Source organism: Triturus cristatus, chromosome 11, assembly GCF_964204655.1.
Source record: "Triturus cristatus chromosome 11, aTriCri1.1, whole genome shotgun sequence".
In the NCBI taxonomy this organism is placed as follows: domain Eukaryota; kingdom Metazoa; phylum Chordata; class Amphibia; order Caudata; family Salamandridae; genus Triturus; species Triturus cristatus.
Window position 1 is genome coordinate 397,357,964 of NC_140594.1, and position 18,190 is coordinate 397,376,153.

An 18,190-nucleotide genomic window follows, 5' to 3' on the forward strand; every position below is an offset into this window, starting at 1 on the left:
TTATTAAAGCTTGTGCAGTGTGTGTCACTCCTCTGTGTATTAGTGCAGCTTGTGCAGTGTGTGTCACTCCTCTGTGTATTAGTGCAGCGCGTGCAGTGTGTGTCACTCCTCTATGCCTCTTTGAGGCCTGTGTTAGGCCTCTGACTCCTTTCTTTCGAATTGCTGCGTGTGGTTTATCGCTCATTTTGTCTCATTGGTCCTTAAAATGTAGGTACTTTGGTTTTCTTCTTGCTCTGTTGATTTTCACGGCTTACTGCCTTCTTGCGGTCTGTGTTCCCTGTCACTCTCCTCTGTCTCCTTGTTGTCGTGTCACTTCTCCCGGTCTCTTCCCTACCTGGCCTGTGCTGGCTGTCAGTGCTGTCTCGTTGCTTCTGCTTGCGTTAGCTTTGACTTCCCTGTGTCTTGCTGCGGCCTGTGTTGTTTGTCACATATATCAGCCCACTTGTCCCTCTTCTCTGTCCTTGGCGCCCTGTCCCTCCTCTCTGTCCCTCATCTGCCTCGCGCTGCTCTTGCCACCCTTTTCTGCCTCGTGCGGCCCGCGTTCTCCCTTCCCAGGCCCTGCCATGTCCCTGCTCTCGGTGCCTCCGCTCATGGAATCACCCATCCATGTCCCAAGCTCCTTTTGAGCCCTGCTTCACCACGGCCCCCAAAGCCTGTCAGCCAATCAACGGCCGGCTGGGCCTGCCAGGCTGCTGCGAAAGGTCCTCGGTGGGATCAAACCAGTTTCAAACGCCTCTGATTGGGGAGGGAGGGGGGCATTAAAAAAACTTCCCAAAGTATCAAAAGTCAGGAGGGAGGAGCGGACTGCATTCGGCTTCTGTCCCTGGCTGGTGACACTCGCGGAGACGGCGGCCCTCAGTTCCAGCAGGTAAGCTTGGTGCATGGGGGCCAGAAGCCATCCTATGTGAAGGGCATGTGTGAGGGCTTGTCGCTGGAACGGCTTCTGTGACAGGAAGAATGGACGCGAATATATTCTTCTTTTTTGGCGCGACTTACGTGGCACGAACCAGGTGTGGCGTGTGTGTGTGTGGAGAGAAACCGGTCTCGGAGCTTGTGAGATGTAGGTGAGAAGAAGGTGTGTGGTGTTGTGCTGTTGTATGATGTGTTCCTACTGGTACACGAAGGCGGAAGCTGTCTTTGCAGTGGCGTTTGTGTGGAAGAGTGTGGTGTGTTTTAGTGGGAGCTGGGTGTGCAGGCTCTGTGTGCGGAAGTTGTGCCTGTGGTGGTCGGGCCTGTTCGTTGTGTACCGAGTGTAGCTGGCGGAAGTAGCCTTTAGAGACGGGGCTCTACAGGTTGTGTGTGGTGGGAGGAGTGTGTATGTATGAACAGTTCCTGTTGGCACGGCTCTGAGTTGTGCGGTGTTGTGTTTTATGTGTGTATGTAGGAACACCTGGAGCTGTAGCACACTCTGTGGGTGGCATTGTTGATCTCTTTGGGGTGCGGCCTATCCTGTGTAATCCCTTGTACCCCTAGAGGTTGGTATATCTCCCTGAGTACCCTACCACCGCCCCCAATGCCTTGCTGGTCCTCTCCGGGCACTGACATCTGTCTCTCCCCTTCCACCAAGTCTCCTGCGCCTGACTCTGGATTGTACCCCCACTGCTGACCGGGAGCACCCCACCCTGAAGCCACCCCCCGCCCCACCTTTGAGGAGACCTGCGCTGGAGGAAACGGGGGCCCCCGTGTTCGCCCTATTCGCCCCCAGGAGCAGAGAGGCAATGCCCCACAACATCATCCGCTCAGGTAAGGTGCGCTGGGGCCTGGGGGGGGGGTGTGGGGGACATGGGTCGGAGAAGAAGACCATGGGTCGTGGGCCCATGGGTGGGTGGGATGTAAGGGCTTTTGGGGTGCCTTACGACTTGGGGTATTACTACATCTGCCTGAAAAAGTGAGCAGCGCATTATATTGTGATTCATAATTATTGGCTGTGATCTTAAATCCTGAACTGTAAAGTGTAAAAACTGGTTAAGGCACTCAAAGCACCATGACAGAACTTTTGGGCCGGAATATGATCGGGTTTATTACTAATATGATTGTGGAAGGGGCTGATACCACTTTGACGTGACGGCCTTATTTGGTAGAGCAATTCCATGTATCCTGGCATTCGTGTGAATCATTCAGTGTATTACAGTGACAGGGAGCCATTCTCCACTTCCGGGGTGAGAGACAGGATGCAAGGTGTGAGGGCAAGGGTGAAGAAAGCCTCAGATGCCGAGTCAGTATGGCAAACTTGTTTTTAATTTAAAGTGCTGCACGCGGCTCTTTTTTTATTTTTTACAACAAGGAGTGTGCCGACTGCACAGATCGTTGACAGTTTTAATGCAAAGTTCAAACATGTATTTCTCCTTATGAGGCCCCGAATACTGCTAAACGAAGAAGGGTCGTATGAAAAGTATGAAAATAACGTAAATTCAAGTGAAATATGGGGTGGAAGTTCGAGTGTGGTCTAGTGGGGGTATGTGATCAATATTCCCATGTGTATACATGTTCGCCCTTTGACTCACACGTTTTACGGGTTTTTAAAGTCTGCGTTCCTTACTAAAATTGCGAAAAATCATGACAGAATAGGACTGTAAACATGTTGTGATTTATTTAACCTTAAAATTGTTTTGGTCTCTTATTAGCAATGTGGATTTTTTCAAATGTTGAAACACTTAGGTTTTATAGTGAAGCAGCAAGGCCGGCGATAAATAAAACAGGCATGTTGTCAGGGTGTGAGTATATTTCCATGTGTGGTGTGTGCCTATGTTGGCAGTATACACATTCGAACATGTAGGTCACTAGATTGACGGTAAAAGTAAATGGCGGCAGCGTGAATGCAACTGGTGTCTGTGAGACGTGAGCACGCGCTGAGGCCGTTGCATTGCTCTTGGTGGTGTTTACTGGAGGGGGTGGCAGGGCAATGGCTGAGGTGGACTGGCAATAGTCGAAGGGGGCAATGTACAGTAATTAATTAGGGAGACAGGGCTGTGCTGAGGTAACTGGGCAGTTTGGGGTTAACAAGGAAGCGAAAGGGTCACGCGACCGCACGCCGAATGGAATGCCAGGGCAGTTCCGGGATTCGAATGGCAGGCGGCTGGCACAGCGGAGGGCTGGGTTTAGGTGACAGTGCGGTGCTGGGAGTGACAGGGCAGTGCTGGGGTCAAAGGGAAGTGACAGGTACATTGGACAGTACCCGGATCGTGGAAACAGGGCAGTAGCGGAATTAGACCATCAAGCAGTGCCATGGGGAGAAGGGGGTGCTGGGAGTGGAGGTGCAGTACTGGCGGTGACGTGGTGGATTTAGGCGCGACATGGCAGTTCTGGGCAATCTGTGATACTTTGGGGGAGACCAGGCAGGTCTCGGTGTTGGGTTCACAGGCAGCTCTGGGTGTAGGGTGACAGGGCAGTGTTGGGTTTGGGGTAACAGGAGAAACAGGGAAGTGACAGGGTAGAGGTGAGGGTCATAGATCAGGTTTGAGTGTGGGGTTCACAGACAGCGCTGGGGAGAGGCGGGGCAGTGTTTGGCCTCTGGTGACAGGCAGTGCGGGATGTCGGTTGACAGGACACTGCCGGGCGGTGACAGGGTAGCACTGGATCAGGAATAACAGGCACCGGCTGCCGGTGGGTTGGGGCGGCAGAGCAGCTCTGGTGAATAACAGGGCAGTGAGGTGGTATAGGGTACAATGTAGTGCTCGAGTGGCAGGCCCGTAGGTAAAAAGGATAGGGCAGTGTGAGTGTAACATTATTTGGTCACAGGGCAAAGCTGTGCTTAGGTGACAGGCTGGGCTGGTGGTTGGGCTCAAAGCCTGTATTGGCTTTAGGGTTACAGGGCAGTGCTGAGTTTAGGACGACAGGGCAGTTCTGAGAAGTGACTCAGCATGGCTGGGCCTGAGCTGCGGGCGGTGCTGAGTCGAGAGTGGGTCAGAGGCAGCCCTCGGATTACAGGGCAGTGCTGGCCTTTGGGTTTCAGGCCTTGAGTGACGGCAGCACGGAGCTTGGGGTGAGGGGAGGGAGAAGAGGCAGTGCTGGGTCTAGGCTGGCTAGGGGATTTGGGGGCTACGATCAGTGCTGGGCTTCTGGGCGCAGTCCCAGGGTGGGGGTCACAGGCAGTCCTGAGCCTGCAGTGACAGGTCCAGATAGAGCGCAGAGCCTTGGGTGACGGATAGAGGCAGCGGGGCACAGTCAGTGCGGGGGTGACAGGCCCGGCGTGTGTGTGTGTGGGGGGGGGGGGGGGGGGGGTCCCAGCCTGTTCTGGGATTGAGGTAGAAGGCCTGTCCGAAGGCCACGGCTGGGGGCCTGGGGATCACTAGTAGCGATGACCCTCGGGAGTCAGGCCGGGGCTGGGGGTCAGGCGATGCTGGATTTAGGGTGATAGGCCCCGGACGGGTGTCACAGGCAATGCTGGGCTTATGGTGAAAAGCCTGTGTGTCGGTGGGGTCACAAGCAGTAGTGCGCTTAGGGCGACACCCAGGGGGTTGCGGGTAGGGGGTCATTGGCAGTGGTGTGCTTGGGGCGACCCTCAGTGTTTCTTGTAGGGTCCCCAGGCAGCGCGAGGCCTCGGGTGACAGTAGGCCCGAGCTGCAGGCGGGCGGGGTGGTGGCGGTGACAGCTCCGCGCGGAAACACACACAGTCATCCGTTAGCCTCGCTGACACCAGCTGCGAGGGGGCCAGCGGACCGTGAGCCCAGGAATAATGACCCGCACTCGGGGAAAATTGATATTGCTTTTTGTAAAAGCGGGAAGTGGATATCGAGGCTGAATAAAGAGACAGGTGAATCGATACAGAGGCGGAGAGAGTTGTAACTCCCGGCTCAAGTGGGCCGAGGAGCACAGGTGCGTGTGTCCGGAGCCGGGAGCAGGCGCGGGGCTTCCCACAGCCTGGGGCCCCTCCACCTCTGTGTGTCCACGGGAGGAGACCACGTGCCTTCACACGCTGTCAGTGGCAGTGATGACGATGAAGATTAATATTCTTATTTTTGCTGTTATTGTCGTCAGCATGGACACCCAGCAGTTACACCAATGTTGTTATTATTATGATTTTTAGTAGTAGTAATATTTATGGTGACGTGTTCATCGTTAGCATGACGCTACCACTGGCTTTATTATTTTTCGTTTTCTTTTCCTTCTTATTATATTATTATTTTCATTATCACATACTTTGAAAGCGTGTGCTTTGGGCCTGTAATCCTTTTGAGGCTTACGGTTGTCTCTTTAATAAAGGACGTATCCGAGGGCCAGTATTTTTTAAATGCCACTAGAAATCCGAGCAAGCGTTATTCACCTATTGCACGTGACCTATTCTTTATTTTTTATAATGCATACATTTATAAACAGAAAAATGTTCACCGAAAGCAGTACTGCAGAATACTGTAGAATATTTTCCTGCAGAGCACTAATTACAGCACTCCCCGGTGTTTGAGATCGATATTTCACAGTGATTGCCTCATTCTCACACTTTATGGAAAATAATTCACGGATGTGACATCGAACTCCCTACCGTCCGTGCAAGAAGAATAATCACGGATACACATCACGATATTATCATCGTGCTTATTATTAAATGGATCATTCTTTTTGCCAACTGCTTTTACAGCTGCACTGTTTTCATTGTTTGAGCTTGAGCATATCACCTAGAAGCCCACACAAGGAGATGGACGGGGCTGTTTCTTTGTTGGTGACATCATAGAAAGAGTGCAAAATCAGCTCGTGACGAACCAGGAAATAGAAAGAGAATCGCATTGATAGGCTGTACTTACTCTCTTGGCGAGCGCGTGTGTGCGAACGCACAAAGACACACACAGGTGTGTTTACAACACTCAATATATGGGCATTCTGGAGAAAAACGATCTAATATAGATCACTTTTCCACGCAACAAAAACGAGATCGGTCGGCAGTGTACTATAACTTTTATTACATTTGCTCCTTTGGGCGAGGCTTCACGCCTGAGTTACTCTGGTTATATGTAGTTTTTTTTTTTTTGTTGCTAAAAATATACACAGCTATTCTGGAAAACAGAAAACGTAAATTGTTCGAGGTTACACTATAATCCCAATTTCTTCGGTTACGATTTAGAGCAGAGAACACAGCTTTTCCCAAGCCCCGTTGGCCAATCTGTGACAGACTTGGATAACACGAGCGCCATGTTAACACGTCCAGCAGGGGTCCGGAGTCCGGGGGCGAGCAGCGCGTGGGCGATGGGTTTTACCACCTGCTGGGCAGGAGGGTTGGGCCTGTACACGCCAAGGGACCCCAGTGGCTCGTGCACCCTGGGTGCACTGCAACAGTGTTTGGTAATATGGTATGCCGATGGGAGGGCGATTAACCAGTAAATTTTGTCTTGAGAGGCCTTCCATCGGGCTGACGGGTAAGGGGCTTCAAAGCCCCCCTCCCCCGTATGTTTATTTGCCCAACATGCCGCCTGTGTCTTCCTGGGGTCATTAGCGCCGGATTAGTTTATCCCCTGAGGGGCATATTTGCGGATTTATATAGAGAGAAAGAGATACACTTCCCTCATTGATCTCGGCCAGCAGCGCGCGCCCGGATCAATATTTCAGACAAATATGAAGTTCCACTTGTGTAAACCAAGCATTAGTCCTCATCAGAGAGGTCAGGGCCAAGGCGCGCGGCAGCGCCATCCATCTCCCGCCTGCTAATGTCGGAGGCGCTATGGACTACTCATATATAGAGCTTGTTTGTCAGAGCTGGGCGAGAGGAGGGGTGTGACAGGGTTTATATTGTGGCCAATTATAGCGAGTGGCCTCGACTGATTAATATAAATGGGCCCCTACACACAGGCACTCGTCTAATGCGCATCGTGTGTGTGTTGTTGTTATTATATATACTTCTCCCATGGAACTGTAAAAAAAAAACCATATATGTATATATATGATTCGCCGGGAAATGTCATTTTTATTGCCATTATTGCAGTCTCCTCTGCACATGTTATCTCAGTTATGTGGTAAAGGCCGGGGCAACATTTTGCAGCTCGTTCTCTCGCAGTATTATTTTCATCCATTTTAACTAGAAAGAAGATTTTGTGTGACATCTGAAAAGTATGTGGCAAATGCAGTAAATACATAATTATGTGGTAAACACTGCAGCCAGAGAATCGCATAAATCCACCGGACTTCACCGTTCTTCAGTGTTTTATCAGCAATTTGTTCATGACCAAAACCTAAATATTCTAATTTTAGTCTGTGCTCGTTGTAAGCTGCACTTTGAAGAGAGAAAAGCATTTTCAAGTTTTCTTCTCGAAACTGAACATGTAAAAAAAAAAAAAACATATAGGGAAACCTTAATGTGACGAGGTCCTATATTGCCATGTCCGAGTTCCGGACATTTACAAACCATTCTGTGATATATATATATACATATATATGTGTGTGTGTCAATGAGCGGTGTGTGTATATATAGATATGTCTTAATATATATGGCAGCAAATAACTGCTGGAAATGTTATTCTTTTTCTATCAATTCATAGGGGTGAAGAATATAAAATAAACGCCATAAGTGATAAGTTCATGGAATAGAATGCTGCTGTTAGTTCATGCTTTTCCTGTGTACTAAGGGGCGCCGCGCGCGCGTGTTAAATATACACGCTCGCGGTTATATATGTTTTAATTGTTTTAGCTACTTCATACTTCACAATAGGTAGCCCCTAAATTATAAACAAAAAAAATGTATAAAAAGACGATTGAAGAGCTTCCGGAGTTTCCACTCCAACGGTTATTTTCGGCTCTCACACAGTGGCCTGCCTTTAGGTCCGGCTAGAACACTCTTCTTCGGTTCCGGCAGCACTTCAGGCTGCTGTATGGTGCGACAACTGAAAAAGAAATCACCGCGTGCACCGAGGCCTAGGGTCAGCACCCGCCAGCCCAAGACTGTTCCCTTTTAAATGGTGTGTTTGGAAATGACACCGGATGGTCCCATAGCCCCGCTTCCACCACCAGGTATCAGCTCTACATCAATTTTATTATATGTCATCACAGATATCCAAGCGGGTGTCCTCGAATGACCACAGGTCTCCTGGGAACTTAGGTTGTTTTCCAACTAATAGAGAGAACGAAATGTAGCTCAAAGGGACACAGGATTATGTATTTATTTTAAGTACTTTCGTACATCTGTATAGGACTTACTTTTATGTACATTGTCAAGTAGCGCTTAGACTATCTGGGATTTATACCAGTAGTTCACCGTCTGAGTAACGGGGCGCTTTTTGTACAGAATTAAGTAAATACGGCACTCTACCTGTGGCAGGTTATTTACATACCCGCCCCATATCATTTGCTGATCTCCAGGTGTGTAGCAGAGTTTTCTGGCGGCAAAACGGCACTGATTTCAGATTTTCAACTTGTAGTACTAACACTGACACCCTTTTTTTTTTACAATATAAATATGCAAATAGAGTTGGAACTGCATATATGCAACTTGTTAGCGTGCTTAGTGTATCTTGGGTACTTATGTAACTTACTTGGTTCTTTTGTAGAGCGCTCTGACGCCTTTGGGTAAAGTTTGCGCTATATAAAACTGCTTTAAATAAAATAAATACAAATAGATTTAAATTGTAAAAAGATATATATTCAGATGACATCTTGTGCCTTGTTTAAAAAATATACCCCTCATGCCAAGCACCACACAAGGGGCTTCGCTCGTGTGTTTTATTGTCGTCCAGTAAAGAGGGCGGGAGGGGCGCCAAACGGGAGCACGAAAAATATTCGTTATTACATTGCAAAACTTCGAAACAAGTTACCTATCTCGGTTAGTCGGCGACAATTTAATCAGAAACCAATGTTATCTTTAATAATTCACATACATTTGTCAGCACCTGCGGCGATGGTTGGTGGGAACCACAACGTACCCGCCCCGAACTTCCTCCCGACCCCGTACAGGTAGAGACATAACCCTTAGATTATGCCACAGTTTAAACTTTAAAGGAATGCCTTAGACAATTGCTGAACTTTCCGTCATGTAAAATGTGTTCCTTTTATTTTTTTTAGCAGTGACCATGACATCCGCAATGTTCAGGATTACAATTATTTATCTGAATATTCGGGCATTTTTAAAGTTTTATTTTGTATGTATTTAGTGATTTTATGTAATTCTATGCACACACACCTTCGATCACTATGAGAAATTGTAGAATTTTCGAAAGAAACGGAATCCTAAAAGGTGGATTTTGTGTTGGTGCAGGGCAGTTATTGGCTGTCGACAATGGACAGATTAAAAATCCCATTAAATATGGATTTCCGATCAGTGATTATTTTTTTTATCATGGTTGTACATATATCCAGCCAATGAGTTTGCAGTAAATGTAATAGTCTCTAGAAATAATGACGCGCTTTAAGAATAGAGGTGTGCGACCCAGGGCTTAAACAGAATTTTGGGTTCAAATCCTGACTTTTACTGTGACCAACATAATTGTGTAGTTTTGATTATATTACTGTATTTCAGTGCCTCGGGTTGTGTGTGTTTCAGTTGTTCCAAGATATAATTAGCCGATTTAAAGAAAATATGTACAAAATATTTCGGAACAAAATGGTATAATGGTCGTGAAATTGAATTTTGGGGTTATCTTTGTGAATTTCCGAAAAAAAACAACAACTCGAGGGCCACAGGCACTACGAAATGCAGTGTAGAGTGGGGGCGAGAGGAGGGGACACAAAGGGAGTTTGAAAATGTTTATAAGGCCCGCGTTTGGTGACCATCCGATCAGGCACCTCAATGAGCATTAATTAGCAGCTAATTGAGGCGTCCTCTGAACGGCGCAGATGAGTGTCTGCCCGGCCCCTGGCGCTTTCACTGCAGCGCTGACGGATGGGCGCTCGCCCCTCTGACTGGCAGCTTTTCATGCCACTTTGGAGGAATTTATTTCGACTCTGTCACATGAAACAGATTTTTTATCTGCCCATAAATCAGGATCTTCTCTTCCTTGGGAGGGGGTTAATTAATTGTCAGATGTCAGCCACAACATTTGTGTTTAAAGAAGGTTTTTACGAGCTCAGATAGTGAGCGGATAAGAACTGGGAGTTAATTAAACGCATTTTGGGACAGGGGGCAAATGGAGGGGGGGGGCAGAGAAGGGTGGTATGTGGGGAGGACCCCGGAAGAGCTGTTGTGTGGGTGTGAAAAGAAAGGAAGAACATGGGTGAGGCGGCAGGGTGTCCCTTAGAGCACAGGTGAGTCCAGGGGGGGGTGCATGTCCATAATTCGGGGGCCCATGTTCACAACAGAGGATAATGTCCAGAATCAGACGAAGTGCAAGACCGGAAGTGGAGAACATGTCCACTGACACCGGGCAGGAAGCTTGGGCGATGCACTGGCTCTCTGCTGGGACGAGTCTGCGCACTGAGCCCATCACGTGACACCTCGGCGGAGGGTTGGACCGAGCCCCGGCCGCAGAACATATGTAGTGCCCACGTGTGTCCGAGCAAGTCTTTATTACCTTACCTCACATCTGTTGGCGTGAATGCACGTTCATCCCTTCTCTGCTTGGTTATTTATGTCAGTCTACCTACCCTGGTGTCACTGCACTGCACATGCCGATGGTTTCCCTCCTGTCTGTCTTATCTCTCCATCTAGTTTTCTGTCTTGTCTTTTTAGCTCCCCCGTTGTCTGTCCGCGTCAGCCTTCCTGACTAGCTCTCTTTTAAGTTTGCATTGGTTGTGTGGGTCTTTCCCTATGTCCCCTTTCTGTCTGTCTACATGACTCCCTAGCTGTCCCCCTGTCTGGCTAGCTGTATTTATTTATCGGTCGCTCCATCTGCCTTTTTTTTCTGATGTATCTGCCTCCCCCCTCTTTCTGTCTGCCTGTCTTTCTAGTTATCTCAATACAAAACTACTTAAAAAAATAAACATCAGCTATAAAGGTCAAGTGCCAATGAAATAGTTACACCCGCTAGTAAACTGACGTGCTGAGGTTTCTGGGTAGGGTCATTGTTAAAGATGTCTGTTATGTGCTGTCATTGGCATGTGGTTGTTTACTTCCTAATATTCATTTAGGTATTTTGCATTTGGTGTTCTGCTTGTTTGACGTGCAGTTTGATGTAAACTTCAGGAGTCTGATGTGTCCGGGTGTATGCAGTATACCGGGTGTATTAACTTCCCTTAAAGTGTGACACCAACACTAATAACAATAAAAAAAGTAATAATAATAAAAATAATAATCTAAGCAATATTTTTAGCACATCACACTACGGTTTATTGCATCCATACATGTAAATCGGTGGTGTTTCTATTACCTCAAACTATTGGCTGCTTGATGTATCATTCCGCCTCCCATGGAGTGCTTGTAGTGCAGTGCTCCAGGCACTACTTTATATCTCAGAAGTACATTACATTCTTTATCTCACAGATGCATTATGCACTGTAATCTTTTTTTTTTTTTTTTTTGCTTTGTTCATTTACTGCAGCAGGCTTTTTAAATGTTTTATTCCGGACTCGACCTTATTGGCTTTGCCAATGCTTGGGTTAGAATGCACCTTAACTGAAGGATTTCAGTACTTTAGAGACATTATCCTTTTTTTTGTTTAAATGCTCAACTCAGAGTCCATTTATTACAATTGTTGGTTATGTGGAGGAGCCAAGGCAGGCACATGATAGTCGAAGCCTTCAGTGAGTCATGTTGCCCCTCCCCCCCCCTCAACAATGGCATTCAATAGCATATTACCCTCTGCCCCTCTGCATACATCTCTTATAGCATAGCGTTCTGCTGTGTGTATTTGTTATAAGACAAGGAATGAATCCAGAACCAGGATGCAGCAGTGTAAATGTGTGCAGTGAGGTGTGACATCTCTTTGAAGAGACCTTGTGACTTACAGGAGTGTTGTTTCCCTGTGTAACGTCAGTGGAACCATGCCATCTGCGAGGCAGTCAGGGTCTGGGAGGTTTTCTCAAGACTATTTTGCTGTACTGTGATAATAAAATGGAATTTAACCTTAGTAAGAAATGTGTGACTGTCTTCCTATTTGTTCAGTTGCTCTAAATAAGGTATTATTGGGATTTATTTATTTTCCTTGCCATGGCATGAAGATAGATAGAGAGCTAGATAGATAGAGAGACAGACAGATAGGAAGACATATAGATAGATATGCAATGAGTCAAAATAAATGCGGCACTATAAACCATGTCACTTGGGGCAACTGCACTAATATTAGAGAATTCACCCCCAAGGCCCAAGTGGGAGGCCACAAAGACCGTGTGGCATTACAATTATATTAAAATAATGAAAGTTATTGCGGAATTTGTGAATCATATGATGGATTCTCAAATCTTAGACCCTCTCTCAATCCCTCGACCTCCCTGGGGTCACAACATTCATTAACCAAGCACTCAAAATGTGAGTCCTGAAAATATAAAAATAATTTGGTGCACTACTGCTGCTCTTGGCCATCCCCCTCTGCGCGTGGCCTTCGACTGTTAGCAGCCGAGGCTGGCTGGCCACAAGGAGTGGGCCCTGTGGCCAGTCTCTGCTGCTCAGACGGCCACAGGCTATGCGCAGTGGGGGTATGCCACCCACAGTAGGCTATCAACAAGGAACTGTTTGATGTGGTATATGATACAAAAACAGACAAGCATTGGCAAAGCCAATAGCTCTCGCCTTTGGGACCTTATAAGTGTTTAGCCATGCAACAGTTGCATAACTAAATACTTCTAAGGTCCCAAAAGCGAGACCTATTGGCAATGCCAAGCGGCCATGCGGCCCCGAAAGTGATCGCGAACAAACATCAAAGCGGAAAGTGAAAGTAATCGCGGGAACGCGCGGCGCGCGCGCCCGTGCACATGCACTGTAGCTCTAGGCTGGCCTGGTAGCACTTTTTGGAGCCCTCTCAATAAGTCTCGCCAGACCAGCGCATGCGCTGGGTCAGATGAGACCTAAAAAATGTACTAAGAAAACAAAGGTTACAATTAAATTATGGTTAGCTTTGGTTACAACCCTTTAAATATGTTTTAAAAAACCCTCAGGATTCCACCTGAAAAACCACCGTTAAAACGCAGTTATAATTACAAATTAACACCAAAAGCTTCTGAAATTCGCAAGTTATGGTTAGTGCCACAATCCATAACTCCCACAGCATCTGTGCAAGCCATTACTTGCACACCGGATGCACTGCTTAAGACCACACAATATTTACAACAGTAACTAATACCATCTAAAGGCAACATGAAGTTAAACAGCAACACATTCTCAAACCAATAACTAATACAACATAGACCATCTCTTTCAAAGTGGTAATGGGATTGTGATATGTAATCTTGTGTAACATTGTTTACATTTGTGATTCCGTCTGCCGTCTTAAGGTTGAGGCCAGCCCTGCATTTGGTGTCTGAGTTACGGTTTGCATGACTGTAGTGCCAGTTATTGATTTTGGCACTAACCATAACCCGCTCATTTCAGTGGTCTGGGATTTTTAATTTGCAACCATAACTGTCCTTTAACTTTGCGTGTGTGTGCGCGCACGCACGCGCCATTGGCGTAAACGAAACTTGAGGGGTCCCCCCTGCAAAGTACATAGAGAGTCCCCCTCCGGACTCGCTCAGGAGCTCTCAGGCCAGGGTACTGTGCTGAGGGGGCCCCATGGAGCTCCGGGGACCACCCCACACTGCGGGGGCCTTTGCTACACCCCTTGCACGCACGGGCATGCACACGTTTGCACAGAAAGGGAGGCAGCGATGAAAGCTGAGGACGACAAAGAGAGAGGGAATACTTACCAACTGTGCACTATGGTCCTGTAATGCCATCAAACTTCCGGTGACAAGATGCTAAGCGGGCTAATGGTTCATAAATGTCACCGGACCCTCAAAGTGGCATTATTTAGCACCACCGCACACATGCTACAAGGGATATATTTTTTTTATGGGGCAGGTATTATATCTTTTTTACTTTCTCTTAGTTGAAATCCTTGAGTCAGTGCAATGCTATGGTTCCTGTACATTTCGAATTTTGACATAGATCAAGGCCACATCTGTGAGAGCAAACTCACAAGAATTAATCATTTTATTTTAACAGATGTATCCCCCAGGGGGGTGGGAGGGGGGAGAGGAGTCGAGGGAGCATGACGCTGTGGCATGAGGGAGAGCTGAAGCTTCCACAACCCCTTGAAAAGTGCCCCTAAACCCGGTTGAACTTTGCAAATGCACTTGCAACAGAAAATAATTCAGTAATAATAAAAATTTAAATGTTTGAAAATGACATTGGGTAATGTGAGAAATGAAAGGCAACATTAAGCAATATTTTTCTTTAAGATTTCTTGCAAAAATATATGACCTCAACTCGAGTGAAGTGTGTTTAACATTTCTTCTACCTCAGAATCTATATTTATTTTACCATACTCATTTAATGTAATGAAAACTCGACACAGTTTGTAGTTGTGGATTTTGTTTGAAGTTGCTTTGCTCTGTCCTCACTTGAAATGTGGGTCTAGCGTGCAGTGGTTTCCGTGGCACATATTTATTGGGATAAGCTAAAAATAAACAATGAGTATCAGCCTTTCCCTGCTTTTCTTAAGGGCTTTGCCTTCAAGCCTCATTGCAATGTGTTAGCTTTTCACAATATTTAATCTTCTACAAAAATAAGTGTGATAAAATATTATGATGCTGTTTTGGTAAGCAAAAATAAAGTTTTTCACGCCTGGGAAGGCCTGTCATGAAAAAGTTTAAAGCCAGCGGTATATTCAGATTGTTCCTTTGTATAAAATAGTTTTTGTTAAAGTGTCCAAAAGTGCACCTGGGCGCTGACCCGGGAGTCACTGCACCTGCAAAAGAGCAACCTGGGCTTCTAGCACCAAGTTCTGCTCCCAAGCAGGGCGTGACTGGCCCTTTGGGCCTTCTGACATTTCCTTGTGGGCTATAAACTGGGGGCCTCATCTACAAGAAAACGAGGCAGCGCGGGGCCACAAGCCATTTAGCTGAGCCATGCTGCGTCATTTTCAAAGCACAGGGATACATCATACTAACAACAATACAACGCATCCCTATGCTTTCCCCTGAGCAGGTGCACAATTGGCTGCCATGCGCTAGGTCAGGCATCCGTGCGTCATTTTGCAAGGGTGCATGCGCTGCAGGGATGATTAAAATAATGAATGGCATTTTCTTCTTTCTATGCGTGATAGGAAAAAACGAGGAGAAATAAAAGTATTTCTCCTCGTTGTGCCGTTCCCACACCTCCTCAGGGGAGGCGTAGGATTCCGACGCATTCCCAGTTTTGCAAAATATTGTAAATCTGGGAATGCGTCAAGTTCCCTGGATGTTGCGTGGGAACACCCGCAGCAACACCCATGCAACGTCCCTTTCACGCTGAGTAATGCGTGAATGGGCCCATACTTACAAGGCCATGAAAAGTTACACAGGGTGACTTTACATGGCTTTGTAAATATGGGAAAGCCCATTGCGGCACTTGTGTATTAAAAAAAAGTGATGCACCGACGGCGCAAAGGGCTTGTAAACAACATAACAAAATATGTGTAATTGTAAACCCCTGATGGGGTATCTTGGCGCTGAATAACAGATGTTTATTGTTACCCAACTCAATGGTACTAAATGAGCCAGTACATACTGTTTTTAGGGCTGGATGGCCCATTTTTTCTAAAATTAACTTCCAGGAGGAGCACTCCAAGCCAACATTAACTGGATAGATTGCTTGCTCACGTGCTGCAGTATGAATCCAGTTGGAAGCTACTTGAAAGGGTTGGCTTTGGTTCTCAGTCCCCTCTCCTTCCAAGGATTCACCTACTTGAACTCATATCACACGCCTTCACCTCTCATCAGCAACATCGTCCCTCCTGGAGCGCCCATTCTCACTGCTCCTGTACACTGCGTTCAGGTGAGGTCCGAAGGGGGAACAGATATCGGAGATGTGACAAGTATGACATTTCGGAAAAATTACACAAAATTAGGGAAATGCAAATCTGGCATGTGGCACCATATTTTAGTACGAAATTAAACCTTCTGTCCATGCATTCGTAACACAAAAACTACAAGTGCTGTGAACAATGGTCACTTGCGTTCTTTTCGTTCATGTTGTTACCGGAACACGGCAATAGGATTTTTACCCGAACAGACTTGAAATTTCACCATGGTGTAATGGTGAAATTCTGGGAATTTTGCTTAACAAGCTTAATCGGAAATGGCAGAAATTTTCCGAGTTTAATCTGGGCTAACCTTTTATTTCCTGGGCCTAGATGGGACACACCCTGGGGCGGTCATGGGCTCGGCTTAGGCAACACACGAGTGTCCCAGCAAGAGGGATAGAACGTCAAATGAGTGATAAGAAAGTGTGAGGGGTCAAAGGTAGAGCAAGGAGAGGGAGCCAGAATGTTGTCAGGCACTTCATAGTTGATGTCAACATTTTCTTTGATCGAGTCACTGGGCCATACATGATGCATTGTATTGTTTGTGATGTCATAGAACTCCTGTGTGTTGTAATCGCTTATATTTTTTGATGTCATCAAACACAAGTTTGCTGTAATAACGTCCTAATGTGATGGCAGTGATTTATATTGTGATATGGCGACCCCCTGTGTTCCATTCAGCTACTTTCGTGTTGTGTTAAAGCCCAATTTTAATGTAACGGAGTCCTGATGTGATGTCCGCGATGTCTGTTGTGATATCACTGATTTCCTTTGCTGTGTCACAGAACCCTTTTGTGATGTCAGAAGTTCCTGTTGTGATATCAGTGAATTTCTTTATCATGTCACAGAATCCTTTTGTGCTGTCAGGGGTCCCTATAGTGAGCGAGGGAAATGGATTTGTGTAGTGCATCCCATAAACTTAATCCACTGCTTGTTTGCCCTGCTGAGGGAAGGATAGTAACGTAAAAGGCTCAGTGTGGCCGAATATCCACTTCCAGTGATTTACCTAGGCGTGGACGTTGTCGGAAAGTACTTTCTGGAGCACGTTCTGGAGTCAGGAACACTAAACTAAGAAATAATGCTGGGGTGCTGAGTCGATTGTTGTGTGCTGAGCACAAATGATCACCTTGCATGTGTGTGTTGTTTCCTTCTTTTTTCAGTTGACTCGGCACTTGACCTTGACTATATATATATATTTGTGAGAAAGGCAGGTGTGCCGAAACGCGTCAAGCGGATGAAATAAACAAGAGCTGGATGGTGAAGCTTACCCCTGTGTCCGAGTCCGATTACTGTAGTAGGAGTCGGGAGTGGTTGGAATATATATATATATATATATATATATATATATATATATATATATATATATATATATATATATCCACAATGCCCGAAAGCATATATATATATATATATATATATATATATGTATATATCTTATTAAGTAGCTTTATTATGGGCCGATATTGCCATCAGGGGGTTTTGATGACATTCAAAAACCTCGAAGCTGAACGCTGAGTTATTTATGAATGTCACCTGAACCCCTCAATGGTAAAGTAGGACCATATTACGCATACTACTTACGATATATATGTTTTTGTATTACACGATTTCTTAATTGATTTTAATACTCTTTAGAAACATTTGGAGCATATGAGCATCATGAGTTGAGTTGCTATTTATTATCTGCCTAAGACTACAGTTATGTCTATTAATGTTTTGAGAAATGTGTGTTTCTGTTGGGGTTAGTGTGCTAATATTTAAAATCAGTTTTATGCAACAATGTGTATTATTATAAATTACATTTGTCATGCCAAGCTCATTGTAAGGACATTAAAATTATGCTTTCTAAAAGGTGCTTTTATATTATTGCTCATTGACACTATATAGTAGGGTTAACAAGAGATAGTTTAAGAAAGAAAGTACAATACAGGACAGTGTGACTATTTTGTTGACCGGTTCCTGCGTTTATAATGTTTATTTTCACACATTGAGGATGATTTATTGTTAGAAGCTTGATCAAGGCTGGGCGTGCAAGTGTGAGCTTGTCAGGTGTGCTGATAAGTTGTTTAAGAGCAGCATTGTCATTGTGAATGCGTTCTTTTTTACCAGCACTGAAAAAAAGAGAAAATGTTATTTTTAAGTTTTTCATTTGTTTGAGAAGCTAAATATCCTGTAAATGAATTTAGCATTGTAAATGACAGGAAAGCAGTCTCAGTTAGACCTCTTATATAGTACTTATTCACTTAAAAATGACAATCTGGCTGTACACACACATATATATAAACAACAAAATACTGAGATATCCACAAAAGCAACAATTCACAACAAATCTTCTTGATTGGTTTCTTTAGTTGTTTTTATTC

The 18,190-nt window shown here is 45.7% G+C and overlaps 1 protein-coding gene across 6 annotated transcripts in view; it reads left to right on the forward strand.

Moving 5' to 3' along the window:
• The first annotated feature begins 759 nt into the window (after nucleotides 1-759).
• PAX8 (paired box 8) overlaps nucleotides 760-18,190 on the forward strand; it is a 133,431-nt gene continuing 116,000 nt past the window's right edge. For all 6 annotated transcript variants that reach the window (XM_085635370.1, XM_085635372.1, XM_085635374.1 and 3 more), the window contains exons 1-2: nucleotides 760-868; nucleotides 1,568-1,743. In XM_085635370.1, the coding sequence (XP_085491496.1) occupies nucleotides 1,719-1,743 (25 nt within the window). In that variant the 5' untranslated portion in view covers nucleotides 760-868; nucleotides 1,568-1,718. The remainder of the gene's footprint in view (nucleotides 869-1,567; nucleotides 1,744-18,190) is intronic.